Source organism: Takifugu rubripes, chromosome 6 (assembly GCF_901000725.2).
Source record: "Takifugu rubripes chromosome 6, fTakRub1.2, whole genome shotgun sequence".
Classification (NCBI taxonomy): Eukaryota; Metazoa; Chordata; class Actinopteri; order Tetraodontiformes; family Tetraodontidae; genus Takifugu; species Takifugu rubripes.
In genome coordinates, this window is record NC_042290.1 from 11,790,809 (window position 1) to 11,806,591 (window position 15,783).

The 15,783-nt window shown below is 45.5% G+C and overlaps 2 protein-coding genes across 10 annotated transcripts in view; both read left to right on the forward strand.

The window, feature by feature from the left end:
• The first annotated feature begins 2,324 nt into the window (after positions 1-2,324).
• anxa3b (annexin A3b) lies at positions 2,325-6,891 on the forward strand. 4 transcript variants are annotated; one of them, XM_029837961.1, is made up of 15 exons: positions 2,325-2,487; positions 3,033-3,070; positions 3,162-3,209; positions 3,385-3,472; positions 3,844-3,938; positions 4,095-4,208; positions 4,278-4,368; positions 4,444-4,523; positions 4,777-4,833; positions 4,916-5,009; positions 5,150-5,245; positions 5,322-5,380; positions 6,030-6,152; positions 6,345-6,643; positions 6,764-6,891. In XM_029837961.1, the coding sequence occupies exons 1-14, from the start codon at positions 2,340-2,342 to the stop codon at positions 6,402-6,404; spliced, it is 1,191 nt and encodes a 396-aa protein (XP_029693821.1). In that variant the 5' UTR covers positions 2,325-2,339; the 3' UTR covers positions 6,405-6,643; positions 6,764-6,891. The 4 variants fall into 4 exon arrangements, with proteins under 4 accessions (XP_029693821.1, XP_029693823.1, XP_029693822.1 ...); XM_029837963.1 differs by having other exon boundaries at positions 2,427-2,487; positions 2,963-3,070; XM_029837962.1 differs by lacking the exon at positions 2,325-2,487 and adding an exon at positions 2,510-2,823 and having other exon boundaries at positions 2,963-3,070.
• Positions 6,892-7,792: 901 nt separating this feature from the next.
• Positions 7,793-15,783, forward strand: part of palm2akap2 (PALM2 and AKAP2 fusion) — a 44,165-nt gene continuing 36,174 nt past the window's right edge. For 2 of the 6 annotated variants that reach the window (XM_029837632.1, XM_029837633.1), the window contains exons 1-3: positions 7,793-8,038; positions 8,149-8,208; positions 13,898-13,949. In XM_029837632.1, coding sequence (XP_029693492.1) covers positions 7,995-8,038; positions 8,149-8,208; positions 13,898-13,949 — 156 coding nt within the window. In that variant the 5' untranslated portion in view covers positions 7,793-7,994. Of the gene's footprint in view, positions 8,039-8,148; positions 8,209-12,728; positions 12,937-13,897; positions 13,950-15,783 lie in introns of those variants that run through there. The other 4 variants (XM_029837634.1, XM_029837635.1, XM_029837636.1 and 1 more) reach the window with 4 other exon arrangements.

Here is a 15,783-nt window from a genome sequence, read left to right on the forward strand (position 1 = left end):
AGCCTGGAGCTGGGGAAAGTGCCCACCTTATGGAAGACGTCCTGCATCATTCCAGTCCCCAAGAAGAACAGACCGAGTGAGCTGAACGACTTCCAGCCGGTGGCACTCACCTCACATCTGATGAAGACTCTGGAGCGGCTCTTCCTCAACCTCCTCAGGCCCTAAGTGCAGCACTCTGAGGACTCCTTACAGTTCGCCTACCGGGACAAGGTCGGTGTAGAGGACACCATCATCTACCTGCTGCACCGAGTCCACTCGCATCTGGACAAGGGGAGTGGCACAGCGAGAATCCTCTTTTTGGATTTCTCGAGTGCCTTCAACACGATCCAGCCCCTTGTCCTACAGGACAAGCTTTTACAGATGCAAGTGGACCCCTGGCTGGTTGCTTGGATCTCCAGCTACGTCACCGACAGGCCGCAGTTCGTCAGGATGAAGGACATCACGTCTGACACTGTGGTCAGCAGCATCGGTGCTCCACAGGGGACTGTGCTGTCCCCCATCCTCTTCACTCTGTACACCTCGGACTTCTGTTACAACTCCGAAATGTGTCATATCCAGAAGTTCCCAGATGACACAGACATCGTTGGATGTATCAGAGATGACGAAGAGGAGGAGTACCGGTGCCTGGTGAGGGACTTTGTTGCCTGGTGCCACAACAACGGCCTACAGCTCAACACCTCCAAAACTTGACTTTGGGAGGGACCCACCGAGACCTAGACCAGTTCAGAGAGGAACGGAAGAGATGGAGGGCGTGCAGACCTACAAATATCTTGGGCTGTGGCTGGACAACAGGCTGGACTGGACAAGCAACACGAGGCAGCTGTACAAGAAGACCCAGAGCAGGATGTACTTCCTGAGGAGACTCAGATCCTTCAACATCTGCAGGAAACTCCTCTGGATGTTCTACCAGTCTGTGGTCGCCAGCATCCTGTCCTACGCTGTGGTGTGCTGGGGGAGGAATGCGACAAAAGCGGACCTCTCCAGGCTGGAGAAGCTGATCAGGCGGGCCAGCTCGGTGGTGGGGATGAAGCTGAAACCTCTGGCAACAGTGGCAGAGAGGAGAACTGCTGACAAACTGCGGAGCATCAAGGACAATGTCCGCCACCCTCTGCACACTGTCATCCACAGCCAGAGAAGCCTGATCAGCCAGAGGCTGCGCCTCCCCAAGTTTAGGACAAACAGACTGGGGAACTCATTCATCCCCCGAGTCATCAGGCTGTTCAACTCCTCACTGGGGGGAGGAGGGCCAACAGGAGAACTGGAACATTTTTATAGTTTTATATTTTATATTTATATTCTATTTAATTTATTCTATTTTATTTCTTATTTTATTCTATTTTTATTATCTTTAATAGGTTTAATGGTGTGTAATGGTGGTGGGAAATTTTGTACAGTGCTGTACGTTTTTTTGGAGATGCTAATTTCCCTGATGGACACCCCTAAAGGGATCAATAAAGTACTCTTGAATCTTGAATCTTGAAAAGGAGGCCAACCTTTATCCAGAAGACTGGAGACTGCCAGACCTTCCAGAAGATAATAAATCCATTTACTGTTATAGTTGAAAAGAAACACTAAATTACTAAGTTAAAGACTAAAGAAAGCTGAAATGCTGCCTGATTGTATGGAATCTTTGTGGTCTCTAAATATAGGTGAACAGAATTAAAGATGATGATCGGACGATAATTCTTTCCTTTCTACAGTTAAATCACGACATACCCGTAATTTTATTATAATCAAAAGCGGCTTAGTGACATTATGTTTGTTTTTCTTTTTTAACCAATATTCGTCACCATTGTTGCTCTAACTTCTTTCCCTCCATACCTGGAGGGGTTGCAATTTAGAGGAATGGCTGGTTTGTGGGAGTATGTTGAACCTTCTCAGTGCCATCCAATCTCCCTCTCTCCCTCCTATTCAATTGCCCTAGGAAGGAACCCTTTCTCGGGAGGTGATCCTGGCTTGTGCAACTGGGAAGAGACCTCACAGAAAACCAAGGATCAAGTGGAGAGATCATATGTTGATTATAGCTAATCCCATCTTTTTAAATCGCCACCTGTCTGTAACCAAAAGGCTTTAGCAACTTCTCACACGGTTGTTGCTTTCTGCTTTGTTATTGTGAACAGTTTGGATGTTTAACCCACCTAAACAGTGAGCAACCTTCCTTCACTGACGTCTGTCAGACCCGAATTCACTTCTGTAATCTCACATCTCGCCACAAGGTGGCTCTGTAATTCGTTTCTTCTCGAGATGACGACAATTAATTAATGTTGAAAAATGAAAATTAACGTTATTTTAGAATATCATTTATAACACAACTATCAGGAATACACTGATCGATCGAAATGAAACATGCCGGAAACGAGCTTTGTGATGCGCAGCGCCATGAAAAGGGGAGGGGTTTGCGATTCTACTTCCTCTTGTGGGCGTGTCTGTTCATTTTATCCAAAGGTGTGGTGAGTTTGTTGCCGCTGCAGAAAGTTCTCTTTTTGGGTAAGAGAGCATTTATAACACGAGTTTAAACGTGTTATGGTGGTTGCGTGTCTCTGTGTGTGTTTATGCTGTCATGCTCAGGGGCTTGTTTGGGGACGGTGGATTCGCTTTAGGTTCTGATTGCTGACGTTTCCATTCGAGTCCAGGATGTCGGATAAGGATGTTGAGTTTCCATAGTTGCATGTTGGGATTGTTGTAAAGTTGATATAGAAGCGCAACTGAGAGCCCTTGTGGCGGATTTAAAGCACACGTTTAGTGTGGACTCCAAGAGGAAGAGTCAGGCGTAGAAGAAGAAAACCTGTGAAGGATGGGCCACATCGGGAGATCATACTGGAGGTGGAGTTCATAGCAGAAACATTCAGGGTCACGTTTTTGACAGGAAATGTTGCTTGGTTTGAAACTAAAAATCCATTTAAATATTTACCTCTAAGAAAACGTTTTAACACTGTCATTTTTCTTATTTTATTTTAAAAAGTGCCACGTGGTCCACAGCATAGGTGAGTTAAGTGAGGGTGGTGACATTTTGTGCCTTTTCCCCCCATCAGTTTCTGACCTTTTTTGCATCAAAGTCATGTCTGTCTGGGTAAGTATTTGCCAAAGAGCTATGGGTGGATAAATGTTAATCTCACTTTAGTTACTCATTTAATCTGTTTATTCACATTGTTGCATTGCAGGATGACTTGGACCTGCTTTTGGACTCCCCCTCCTCAATCACAGTCAATGTAAGCCTGCATTCCAAAGAAAGCCTCAGCTCTGAATCAGTAATCACTCAGCTCGCATATTATTGTGTTACGAGGTCAGAACTAGTGAAACTGATTTAGGAGAACCTGGGCCAATTTTGACATACTTTCACCATATTGTAATTTTAACTGGTTGGTATTTGGGTTTTTTAATCAGTCAAATACAAGAGGAACTGTTAAGGACAAGACAGACTTTAAAGTAGAAGAGGACGTGTCTGCACTGAGGAAGGCCGTAGAGGGTCTTGGTAAGTTCAATGAACCAATCCACTTTATTTATGTGGCACATTTTCACAAACACGAGCTTTCCGAAGTGTTGCGCAAGGTCAATTATTGTAAAAATAAAAGCCCACAGAACACTATCTCAAACCAGGTCGAACATAATCCCATGGAAATAACACACAAATAACACAAGACCACAAACACAAGGGAAACTGGGTCATTCATCCAAAGCTTAAGAAGAAGTTTTGACTGCTTCTGTCTGATTTTTGTTAAAATAAAATATTTTTAAGTTTAAAATATGTTTTAAACTTCACAGGAATGTTGTATACTCAATAATTAACAATGAACAACTGTGTGTTAATAGTTTTGGGGGGGGGGGGGGGGTTCTTCTGTACAGGTACAACAGAGAAGACATTAATTGAGGTACTGACACAAAGGAGCAATTTCCAGCGTCAGCTCGTCGCCAAAGCCTATGAGAAAGCCACCGGGAGGGTATGGATGGCCAGAACGCTTCCCCAGCCACAGATGATAGACAGCCATATGTCACAGTTTAAGTTGCCAGATTGTACCAGCTAGTACCAGAATCTTCTGGCTTCCTGTACTAGGTCTGATTGTGACGGCGGGAGATTTGTGCATCATTACTTTCAGACTCTCGTGGCTGATTTGGAGGGGGACACTCACGGAGATTTTGAGGACCTTTTGGTGGCCTTGGCGACGCCTCCAGATGTGTATGACTGTCAGGAGGTGATCAGAGCAATCAAGGTGAGCCTGACGGGTCAACGAAGATGAGAGAGTTCAGGCTGGGATTCATTTTTTTCCTCTGACCTTCAGGGTGCCGGGACGACTGAAAGCACGCTGACTGAGATCTTTGCCTCCCGCTCCAACAGACAGATCAAGGCCCTGTCTGAGGCTTACCTAGCAGGTTCCTTCACAGGGTACATTTGGAGCGAGTAGCACAGGCTCCTGGCAGTGACACCTGGTGTGGTTCTGTTTTCAGAATGCGGAAGGTCGGTGATTCACGATCTGCAGTCTGAGGTGTCTGGAGATTACGGCAAGGCGCTGCTCATCTTGGCTGAGGTACTGAGACCCTCTATGAACTTCTGTGACAGGCAGGAAGCTAAAATAGCGACACAGAACCGCATCCGGAGACCGAGGTGGAACGTCGATTTCAAAAGACAATAAAAGTCTAATTTAAAGGAAACGAACCAGAAAAACTGAAGCACCAAAGACGATCAGAAAACACATTGAGAAGTTGGAATTTCAATGTTCTTCAGGTCTTTTTAAGTGAAGTTGTTTGTGTACTTCATAAATGATGCGTCCTTCCTCACAGGGGAAGAGGGATGAGAGCACCAAGGTGGATGCTGCCCAAGCTAAAGCAGATGCTAAGGTGAGGCCCGGGTTGGATTCTCTGAAATGGACCTGAGATCAGATCTTAAAATATGTGCTGTGTATTCTGATGTTCCTCCAAGGACCTGTATGAAGCAGGAGAGAAGAAGTGGGGGACCGATGAAGCAAAGTTCATTGACATCTTGTGCCACAGGAGCGTCCCACAGCTTCGACAGAGTGGGTTCCCTCTCGTCGGACCGTTATTATCAATATCGTGAACTCGGACCCTCATTAGATCGGTCGGCTGTCATTCAAATGTCTGAAGTGTTTCTCAGCAACACTGAGCAGGTTTGGATTCCTCTGCCGTGTATTTGCAGCTCTGGTGGAGTACAAGAGCATGAGTAAGAAGACTCTGCAGGAGAGCATCGAGAGTGAGATGTCTGGAACCCTGCAGGATCTCCTGGTGGCCGTCGGTAAGAAACCACGGGACTTCGTGGACTAAAAGCAGCACATTTGAGGCTAAACGCTTTGAATGTGTTTTTCTTCCAGTAAAGTGTGTGAAGAATGTTCCTGCCTATTTTGCTGAGAGACTTTTCAGCGCAATGAAGGTAAAACGTGCAAGTCCCACCATCCACTCCAGTTTTTAACTGTGATTTTGGTGCTTGTACAGAGTTTATTTTTTACTATTTTGTATTTCCACTGCTGAGACACCATTAGAGATAATAATTACAACAGCTAGCTAGTAATGAGAAGAGGAGTTTATCCACAGTAGGAGAAAAATCTGTCGTTGTCATTTAAAATGTGGAGCATGAATGGCCCAAGCTTGTGTCTGCCAAACCAGACCCACAGATTCTTTTGTCGCGCTCTTTTCAGCAGCATTGACTGTCAGTGGTGTGGAACACCATGTTAAGCCACCACCCGGCTCCAGAACTGATGACCCAGACGTGCTGCGAGCACGGCTGCACCATGCATTTTAATTTCACCTGCTGTTTATTGGAGACAAAATTCAGGGTTCCAAAATGGCAGTTGTAGTTTTCCAGGAGCTAAACATGCTGTTTGTTGCCTGGACAAGCAGACGGCGCTTGACTCCCGTTACCTTAGCAACTGTCAAAATGAAAAGCAACAGTGCCACCAAGAGTCTTCATTTTAATAAATCTAACAGAGCAGCGTCAGGAGAGCAGAGGGGGTCGGATGATATTTCCATATTTATTTACTTTCTCTGCATCTGTTTCTTGGCCCGATCTTTATTGTGTGCAGGGAGCTGGAACCACAGAGTCCGTTCTGACCAGGATCCTGGTCAGCCGCGCAGAGATCGACCTGTCGGACATTAAAGCGGAGTACAAGAAGCTGTTTGGATTCACCCTCTACTCTCGGCTGGAGGTCAGACGATCTACTTTATGATGACATGCAGCACGTTTGGGAATATTCCAGTTAACTGACACCCAAACACGAACGTGTAGGATTAAAAACATCAGATGCAGCAGCAGTAGAATCTGTTGGCTTTGAGGTGAGAGTCTTATAAGCACTTAAGACAATTCTGTGTTCCTTTTTCTTCTCTTTCTGTTGATGTAGTCGGAGGTGTCAGGCAGCTACGGTGATGCTCTCAAGAGACTTTGTGGACAAGATGACTAAAATCCTGGGATGGTGGGGCACAGATTTGTCTGAAAGGAGACACAAAGAAGAATAACTCAAAGATACTAATCCATTGATATAAACTAAGGATCCGGCATGTCAGAAAAAGAGATTAATATGACATACTTATATTGCCCAATGTTTACATTCCTGATTAACAGAATTTGCACATTTCAGTGTTAGTTGATAAAAATTCTTCACATTTCAATGACTTTGTAATCACATTTAAGGAAATGTGCATTATTTGATTTTCCAAGGTAGTTTTCTCTGTCAACTGGACTGGGTTTCTTTCCCAGTCCAGTTGACAGAGAAAACTACCTTGGATACAATGACCTGGATGACTGAGAATTTACACAGACATTATTTGATTTTATTTTAAAATGCATGTGTATGTAACCGGTGCCCTGAACAGGTCACTATTTTACATTATACATTTCTGTACTGAAAATAAAATAATTTGGGGCGTGTCTTCATAAGCCTTCTACGATCTCTGGCTGTCCTGATGGTCAATCTAGGAAATTGGATTCCTTCTCTTCGATTTCTGTTTGGTTATTCTCCAAGTACGTAATCTCAAATTCACTGCAGATCAGATTCTAGGTTTTTAATGATAGGTTGGTTTTTAAAATTTGAGGATTTTGAAGAACAAACAAAAATATGCTATATCTACCATGAGTATTATATACTATATAGTATTATATACTATATACTATATTGCATACTATATAGTATTATATACTATAATATACTAATATATCTACTTGTGCTCTGGCTTGAAGGGAGGTCTGCTGATCACACAGCGCCCTCTGGTGGCCACAAACGCAAATGCAGCTTAACTCGATATTTGTGTATAGTTTAAAATTAAGATGTATTCTCTGTTCTGGTGGGTCCTGTCTGTTTTTAAAAAGTCAAAATTGTAGTTAAATATGCAGAAAATGGTCATATGCCTCCTTGTGAATCTTTATTAATTTTTGTCTCATTTCTACAGTAAAACATGAATTTAAGGAATAAACCTCACGTTAGGCCCCCGACACTCCCCTGCATGGAGATTGCAAATGAGCTTTTTTTAGAGAAAGGGCTGGAAAATTGTCTTCAAGGTTTGGCTGCCTTCTGCAGATAGAGGACAGCTGTGGAACCAAGGAGTTCTGCAGCACAACAAGCTTGTGAGCGGATTTGAGCACCGGGGAATGAGATCTTGGTTCTTTCTGATGGGGTTCTGTTCCCAAGCCGAGACAGACCGAGTGGGGCCTCACAGAGGAAGAAATGTGCATCACTTCTTTAAAATTGTCAAATAAAGCACGTTAACCGCCCCCTTCTCTCTCTCTCTCTCCCTCCCTCTCTCTCTCTCTCTCTCACACACACACGAACACACACGCACCCACACCCGACCCTCCTGCAGGCAGCACACGGTGATGCAGGAGTGGTGGCAGCAACTGCTCTGACATATTCTGGTGTGACACACGCACAACGAAAGAGCAGGAGGAAAGGAGGAAGAGGAGGAGGAGGAGAAGATTAGAAGGGGCGTAGGAGCAGGAGGAGGACAGGGCTGTTGTCAAAAGGAGGCCGGGAGGCAGAGAGGAGGCTGGTGCGGCCATGGCAGATGCACCTTTGAGGAGCAACGGCACAGCAGCAGCACTGTGAGTAGAGGATCGTCTCATCCTTCTCCCTCTATCTTGCTGTCCATCCTGTCCTCCTCTGCATCTGTCCACCTTCCTTTCCCCCCCTCGTTCTTTCTTCCATCTGACAGGCTGGGTTGTCATGGGAACGAGAGCTCTGTCATGGTGAAACTGCTGCTCAGTCATGACTGGTGAGGACACACACTGTACACCCCTCCCTTTCTCTGTGTGCTTTCTGCATAATAACCAGTCTGGTACATGGGGGAGCATTCAGTCCTCAGTCGTGTGTGTGTGTGTGTGTGTGTGTGTGTGTGTGTGCATGCGTGGGGGGGTTCTGTAGGATGGTGGACAATTCTGTCCCAGCCTGCAGCTCCCTCCACCTTGGCTCAAATATGCGAAATGCTATGTAAACACACACACACACACACACAGAATGAAAATCAGCCCAGAGACATGGGAGAGAATAAGAATTTACCTCACTGGGAGAAAAACCTGTCAGAACCCAACAATCCATTTTTCTCTCATTTGTGACGTTGATGCAATTTCAGGAGTTTCCAGCATCAGAGACCAGATGCTCGTACTACTACTACTACTACCATGACTACTACTAGTACTAGTACTACCATAACTACTACTACCATGACTACTACTAGTACTAGTACTACCATGACTACTACTAGTACTAGTACTACCATAACTACTACTACCATGACTAGTACTAGTACTACCATGACTACTACTGTGACTACTACCATAACTACTACTACCATGACTACTACTAGTACTAGTACTACCATGACTACTACTACTGTGACTACTACCATAACTACTACTACCATGACTACGACTAGTACTAGTACTACCATGACTACTACTACTGTGACTAATACCATAACTACTACTACCATGACTACTACTAGTACTAGTACTACCATAACTACTACTACCATGACTACTACTAGTACTAGTACTACCATGACTACTACTAGTACTAGTACTACCATAACTACTACTACCATGACTAGTACTAGTACTACCATGACTACTACTGTGACTACTACCATAACTACTACTACCATGACTACTACTAGTACTAGTACTACCATGACTACTACTACTGTGACTACTACCATAACTACTACTACCATGACTACGACTAGTACTAGTACTACCATGACTACTACTACTGTGACTACTACCATAACTACTACTACCATGACTACGACTAGTACTAGTACTACCATGACTACTACTACTGTGACTAATACCATAACTACTACTACCATGACTACTACTAGTACTAGTACTACCATGACTACTACTACTGTGACTAATACCATAACTACTACTACCATGACTACTACCATTACTCCCATGACTACTACTACTACTACTACCATGACTACTGCTAGTACTACTACTACTATGACTACTACTACCATTACTACCATGACTACTACTACTACTGTCATGACTACTACTACCATGACTACTACTACAAATACTGCCATGACTACTACTACCATGACTACTAGTACTAATACTACCATGTCTACTACTACCATAACTACTACTAGTACTACTACTGCCATGACTACTACTATTACTACTCGTACTACTACTACCATGACTACTACTACCATGAGTACTACCATGACTACTACTACTAGTACTACTACTGCCATGAGTATTACTACTGCTATGACTACTACTACTCATACTACTACTACTACTACTACTACTACTATGACAACTACTACCATGACTACTACTAGTACTGCTACTACCATGACTACTACTACTAGTAATATTACTACCATGTCTACTACTACCATAACTACTACTACTATCATTACTACTACTACTCGTAATACTACTACCATGTCTACTACTACCATAAATACTGCTACTATCATTACTACTACTAGTAGTAATACTACTACCATGTCTACTAGCACCATAACTACCACTAGTACTGCTAGCGGTAGTGTGAGTAGCCTCCCCTGGCTGACTGGTTTTCCCCGGAGCTCCATGACGCTCTGGCTCAGATGGACTCGGCTCCCCTCAAGACGGCCACGCTCTCATTTCCTGCCATCGTTGCCCGACGACAGTAAAGACTCGTCTGAAAGATTTCCTCATGTGGATGACGGGTTTTTATTTGTGCGGCTGTGTTGTGTTGCTGCAGACATGTTTGTGTTGACATCCGTAGTCGTTATCTTAATGAACAAGCTGCGCTGTTGTAATTCACCTTATCTCTCTCATTACCCTCGGCACCACACGTTCACTGAGTCAGCACCAGAAAAGGGATTTGTCATCATTTGGAGTGCAAACACCCGAGTGGCAGGCAGCCGCGCTCTGCTGCTATTTATTGCCCCTGAAGTCAGTTTTACAGGAAGGAGCTCCTGAACTGAGCAACCGAGGTGCTTTTGTAACCAACAGTAAATATTAGCTTAAATGATCCGAACATTCGCAGGATCCTAACTCAACACTCCAACTCTGCCACCAGGCTAACTTACAGGGCAGGAAACTAGGCTTTGGTCATCAGTTGTGGAGCAGATTGGTCCACAACCTCCTGGATGGAACACCTCCCCAGGGAGGCCTCCAGGAGGCATCCGGACCATCTGCCTAAACCTCCACAACTGGCTCCTCTCAAGGAGGAGGAGTAGCTTCTCTCTGAGCTCCTCTCACACGTACGAGCTCCTCAGCCGTCTCCAGCTCTGAGCCCAGCCTCCCTCAGAGAGCACCTACAGGACGGCAGAAGATGCCCCGGGTCAACCTGCCCAATCTGCCCTTTTCTAGCTGGGGAGCACTCAGATTTAGAGGAGCTGCTCTTCACATCATCTCAAAATTGTCCCAGTAAGAGCAAGAAGTTAGTGAATTGATGAGGCAAATGTAGAAGATCATCCACAAAAAGCAGAGAGGGGCTCCTCGGGCCAACGACTTACGGCCACGGCGGAGGAAAAAATCAAAAAGAACAAATAAATTGTTCAATAAATTGAAGGTAAGATGATGTTTTTAAAGTTACACAATAGATTTTTAACATACAACAAAAAGTCAGTTAGCCAGAAAGAAAAGTCAAATCTTTCCAAATGTGAACAGACTGATAGCGTATTGGTCAGAAGTTTAGTGAAAATGAATGTTATTTTCCAATGAAGGCGCTATCTTTGAAAACGAGACACACTTTTGTGGCACACTGTTGTCATTTTGCAACTATTACGCTGCGTTCCATGTGTGTATGTGTGTTTCCTCCCTCTGGCCTCACATCTGGAGGCCATTACATGTGGGCCAGGATGGGGGGGGGCGGGGCCAGACTGGATGCGAGGTGAGGTCATCGCGTTGGCGTGGCGATGCAGAAGCACAATGATGCTGTTGTCTCCAACGATGACGTAGCTGAGACCAAAATGATGGGGTATCGGAAGGGGGAGTGGAGGTGACGCGTTTTAGGGTGTGTGTGTGTGTGTGTGTGTGTGTGTTGGGGGGGTAATGATTGAAAATACAGCCAGACATTTGTAACTACAGCGTGAGCAGCCTGTGATTGGTGCAAATGAGGGTCAGAGGTGGCGGCAGCTGTGCAGCCAGACAGCTGCAGTCGTTTAAGCTCCGCCTCCGTCTCACGCCTGCTTCAGAACCTGCCCGCGACGTAAGTGGGTGGGCGTCCGTCAAATGTGCCGCTTGGCCCAAACAAGCCACTAAAGCAAGTCAAATCTTTCATATTTGTGTCAGAATTCCTGCCTAAATGGTGGAAACAAAGTGTTTTCAGGTTTATGTGCTCAAAAGCATCAGGTTACGATTCAAATCTAGAATTTTGGAGAGCGGAAATCTTCGGTGGAGTATTTTGTTCTGCTGAAGTCAAGCGAAAGAGTTGTGATGTCACAGGTTAGATCATGTCATTTCCGCGGTTTGTGGATTCTCAGGGTCTCCGGATCAAAGTCCCAACAGTCGTTAAATATTGAAACAGGCAAATGCAGAAGTTGTTTCTGAGCATTTTAACGAGGTTAAATTCAGACACACTCTCCAGGAAAAGTTTTCTGGAATAACAGTAGTCCTCTGCATGTGTGTGTGTGTGTGTGTGTGTGTGTGTGTGTGTGTGTTACATGCTTCTGTATTCCCTAAAGACCTGCTCTAGCCCGCCGCTGTTGCTGCTACTCCTTATAAGGACTTCTGCTTGTGTAACACAGGGGTGGTGAAAGGGGGGAAGTGTGATGATTAAACATTTAATCAGTGAGCGATTAATCATTTTTGACCAATAGAAATGCAGCATTAGGTGGTAAATATTGGGGGCATAAATGCAGCTGAGCTTCGTTGAATTCTATCGTTCCCATCAGGTCATTACAGGCAGATGCTTTGATCGTCCCGAAGGATGCTTTGATCATCCCGAAGGATGCTTTGATCGTCCCGAAGGATGCTTTGATCATCCCGAAGGATGCTTTGATAATCCCATTTATGATGCATTCTTTGATCATTGAGCTATCCTATTGTACTGGCCGCAGCGACCTTCTCAGGTTGCTTAATCAATCAATCAATCAATCAATCAATCAATCAATCAATCAATCAATCGATCAATCAACCAACCAACCAATCAATCAATCTTTATTTATATAGCTTCTGTGTCGGAAGCTCAGACACATTTGTGACTGTTTATGATGTAAACGTTCAACATTTTATTTTGGTGAAACTACATCCTCACACATGGTTAGTGTTGTTAGCATTGTTAGCGTCGTTAGCCTGGTTCATCTGGGTGTCGGCATCTTCCGGCTGGTTCCGGCTCGTCTCTGATCGGAACCCAGATCCACAGCAGATGATTGAGGTTTAACAAACATCAAAGACAAAAGGCCGGAGCAGCGGTTAAATAGGTGGATGCTAACGACTGGAGGGATTATTGAGCGACCCGTTCATGGACTGTAGTTAATCAGATTAGAGTGAGTAAACTGTTAAAATGTCTCCTCTCACATGAGACCTCTCTGAGATCTCTCTCTCTCTCTCTCTCTCTCTCTCTCTCTCTCTCTCTCTCTCTCTCTCTCTCTCTGTGGGTCTCTCTCTCTCTCTGTCTGTGGGTCTCTCTCTCTCTCTGTCTGTGGGTCTCTCTCTCTCTCTCTCTCTCTCTCTGTCTGTGGGTCTCTCTCTCTCTCTCTCTCTCTCTGTGGGTCTCTCTCTCTCTCTCTCTCTCTCTCTGTCTGTGGGTCTCTCTCTCTCTCTCTCTCTCTCTGTGGGTCTCTCTCTCTCTGTGTCTCTCTCTCTCTGTCTGTGGGTCTCTCTCTCTCTGTCTCTCTCTCTCTGTCTGTGGGTCTCTCTCTCTCTCTCTCTCTCTCTCTCTCTCTCTCTCTCTCTCTGTGGGTCTCTCTCTCTCTCTGTCTCTCTCTCTCTGTCTGTGGGGTCTCTCTCTCTCTCTGTCTCTCTCTCTCTCTCTCTCTCTGGGTCTCTCTCTCTCTGTCTCTCTCTCTCTCTCTCTGTCTGTCTGTGGGTCTCTCTCTCTCTCTGTCAGCTGCTCCTCCCAGCTGTTTAATCACACATGGTTCTTGCCTAAAAAAGAGAGAGGGAGGGAGGAAAGGAGGGACAAATGGGAGGAGAGAGGGTCCAAAAGAAAGAGTAGAGGACAGAGCGAGGGAGGGAGAGTGTGCGAGCAGAGGCCTGAGTGGAGGGCCAGTGAATGAGAGCTCCTTCTCCCTCTCTCTGTTTGGATTATTCCTGAGGAAGACACTTCTCCTGGACACTCTTCTTCTTCTCATCCTTTCCTCCTGTCCCCTCCCTTTCTTTGTCTCTCTGCCTCTCTCTGAGGGACTCCAGTTTCCCAGATCTCACGTCTCTTTCTCCTCTCTCACCCCTGCACCCCCTTCCTCCCCTCTTCTCCCCACCTTTTGCCTCTGCCTCCCACCACCTCAGGATGTCGTGTGAGGAGGCTCAGCTCCACAAAGAGAGGCTGCAGGCCTTGGCGGTAAGTCTGAGTGTTTGAAGCTTTTTTTTGTCTGTCAGTGTCCCAAACGCCTTCATCATCTGCGACTGAGCTCCTGTGAGCACGTCTGCCTCTTTCATTAACTCCTTCTCTTTGATTTCTCCATCTGGGTTGTCACAGTAATCATCTTGTTCATCCAGACATCCTTTCAAATGGAGGGACGGGAGAAGTTGATTTCATTTGCACGACACAGCCAAGTCTTCTTGATAAAACATCTGACCCGACCACGGTCACTCTCACCCCTCAGCCGCTCCGTATATGTTCACTTTTAACCGTCTCCACACAATGCAAACCAGAAAGGTTAAAAAAAACCAAAATGCTGCAATGAAAGCTCCCGAAATTCAAAATGAAGGACCGCAGGATGACGTCATGGCCTCCTACATGCTGGTCCCATTAAACAAAGTGTTTTTGTTGTTCCAACTGTAATGAACATCACTCCCACTCGCCTTCTTGCCCTCTGCTCTCTCTCTCTGTTCATGTCGGCTTCTGTCTCTGTCAGTGACTTTTGCTGGTTGAAACCAGCTAAAACTTGGTGGAAAATGCCCCCCCCACCACCACTTTGGCCGCACGTCTGAGGTTTGAGGCGTCTGCTTTAAAGGGGGTCTGGTCTCAGGAGGTCGTCCCCCTTCCCGTTAGCATCACCGCGTGTTGGGTTATCGCTGAGGATTCCTCTTGGCTGCGACTGATAGCATCGAGCTTCATACCGGCTTCACTGACTGGGACTAAATTTGGCGCCAGCGAGGAACCACAGCATACCACACACACTCTCACACACAAACCCAGGAACACACACACATCCATGCACAGCTACGGGGGAACGGCGGCAGATGGGGAAACTATTTTGGCTGCGATGACGCCTGCAGCCATACCAGCCTGTAGATAGAGAACGGAAAACCTGGAAGATTCCCGATATCTGGCATCAATCCTGAGAAATCCTGTAGAAGGAGGATATTTGTCCGTAAACGAGTCTTGATGTGGTGTTTGGGACTCAGAAACTGACCTTCTTACTGACCTTCTTTCCACCTGTTGTCATTTTCCCTGTGTAAGAGCAGCAAAGGGAACCTGATGGGAGCAACGGTGATAAATACTAATTTAGCTTCTGCTCTTTATGCGCCTGCTTTAGTTTGGCCTCTTAATGTAAGGAAGCATTTCAGCTAATGAAGCACGTTTTACAAGGCCAATAACTGTTATATTAAACTTGGAATTAAATTGTTTATTAATGGCTCACGTGGAACTGGCCTGTTGTTTCCTTTAAGGAGGAGTTTCCTTATCAAAGTCAATGAGTGCTGACGTTATCTTCAGCTCCGTTCTCTGCTCTGAGCATCTCAACACCCTGTTGAGTAGTTTTCCTCCTCAGCGCTCCGTCTAATTCGGACCTTAAACAGATCCGTCTAAAATAAATAAATCATTTAACCTTCTTCTCTCGACAAGGCAGCTCCTCATATGCATCACTTTAACGCATTAACAAGCACTTAAAGAGGGAGTAGTTACTCTTAAAAACTGCTTCTGCGCTGACTTCCAACGAGAAGGAGCCATGAAAACAGTCATGATACAGCAGCTGGGAAAGAACCAGGGTCCGGAGTGGCGGAGCCAGCACAGTAAAAACACCCGTTTACATCCGTGCCACCACCACATGGTGATCGGGACTCATCTGGCTCTCTGGAGTAGAATGAAGGCGCGACGAGATGCTCTGCAGCTGACGAGCTGCTGATTCCATCCATAATTGATACGCTGAGATGTCCTCTGCACCAGCGTGTGACCTCATCAATACTTTAGCAGGTCTGGTTGAAAACCTCCTGGGGAGTCCGATGGGGGA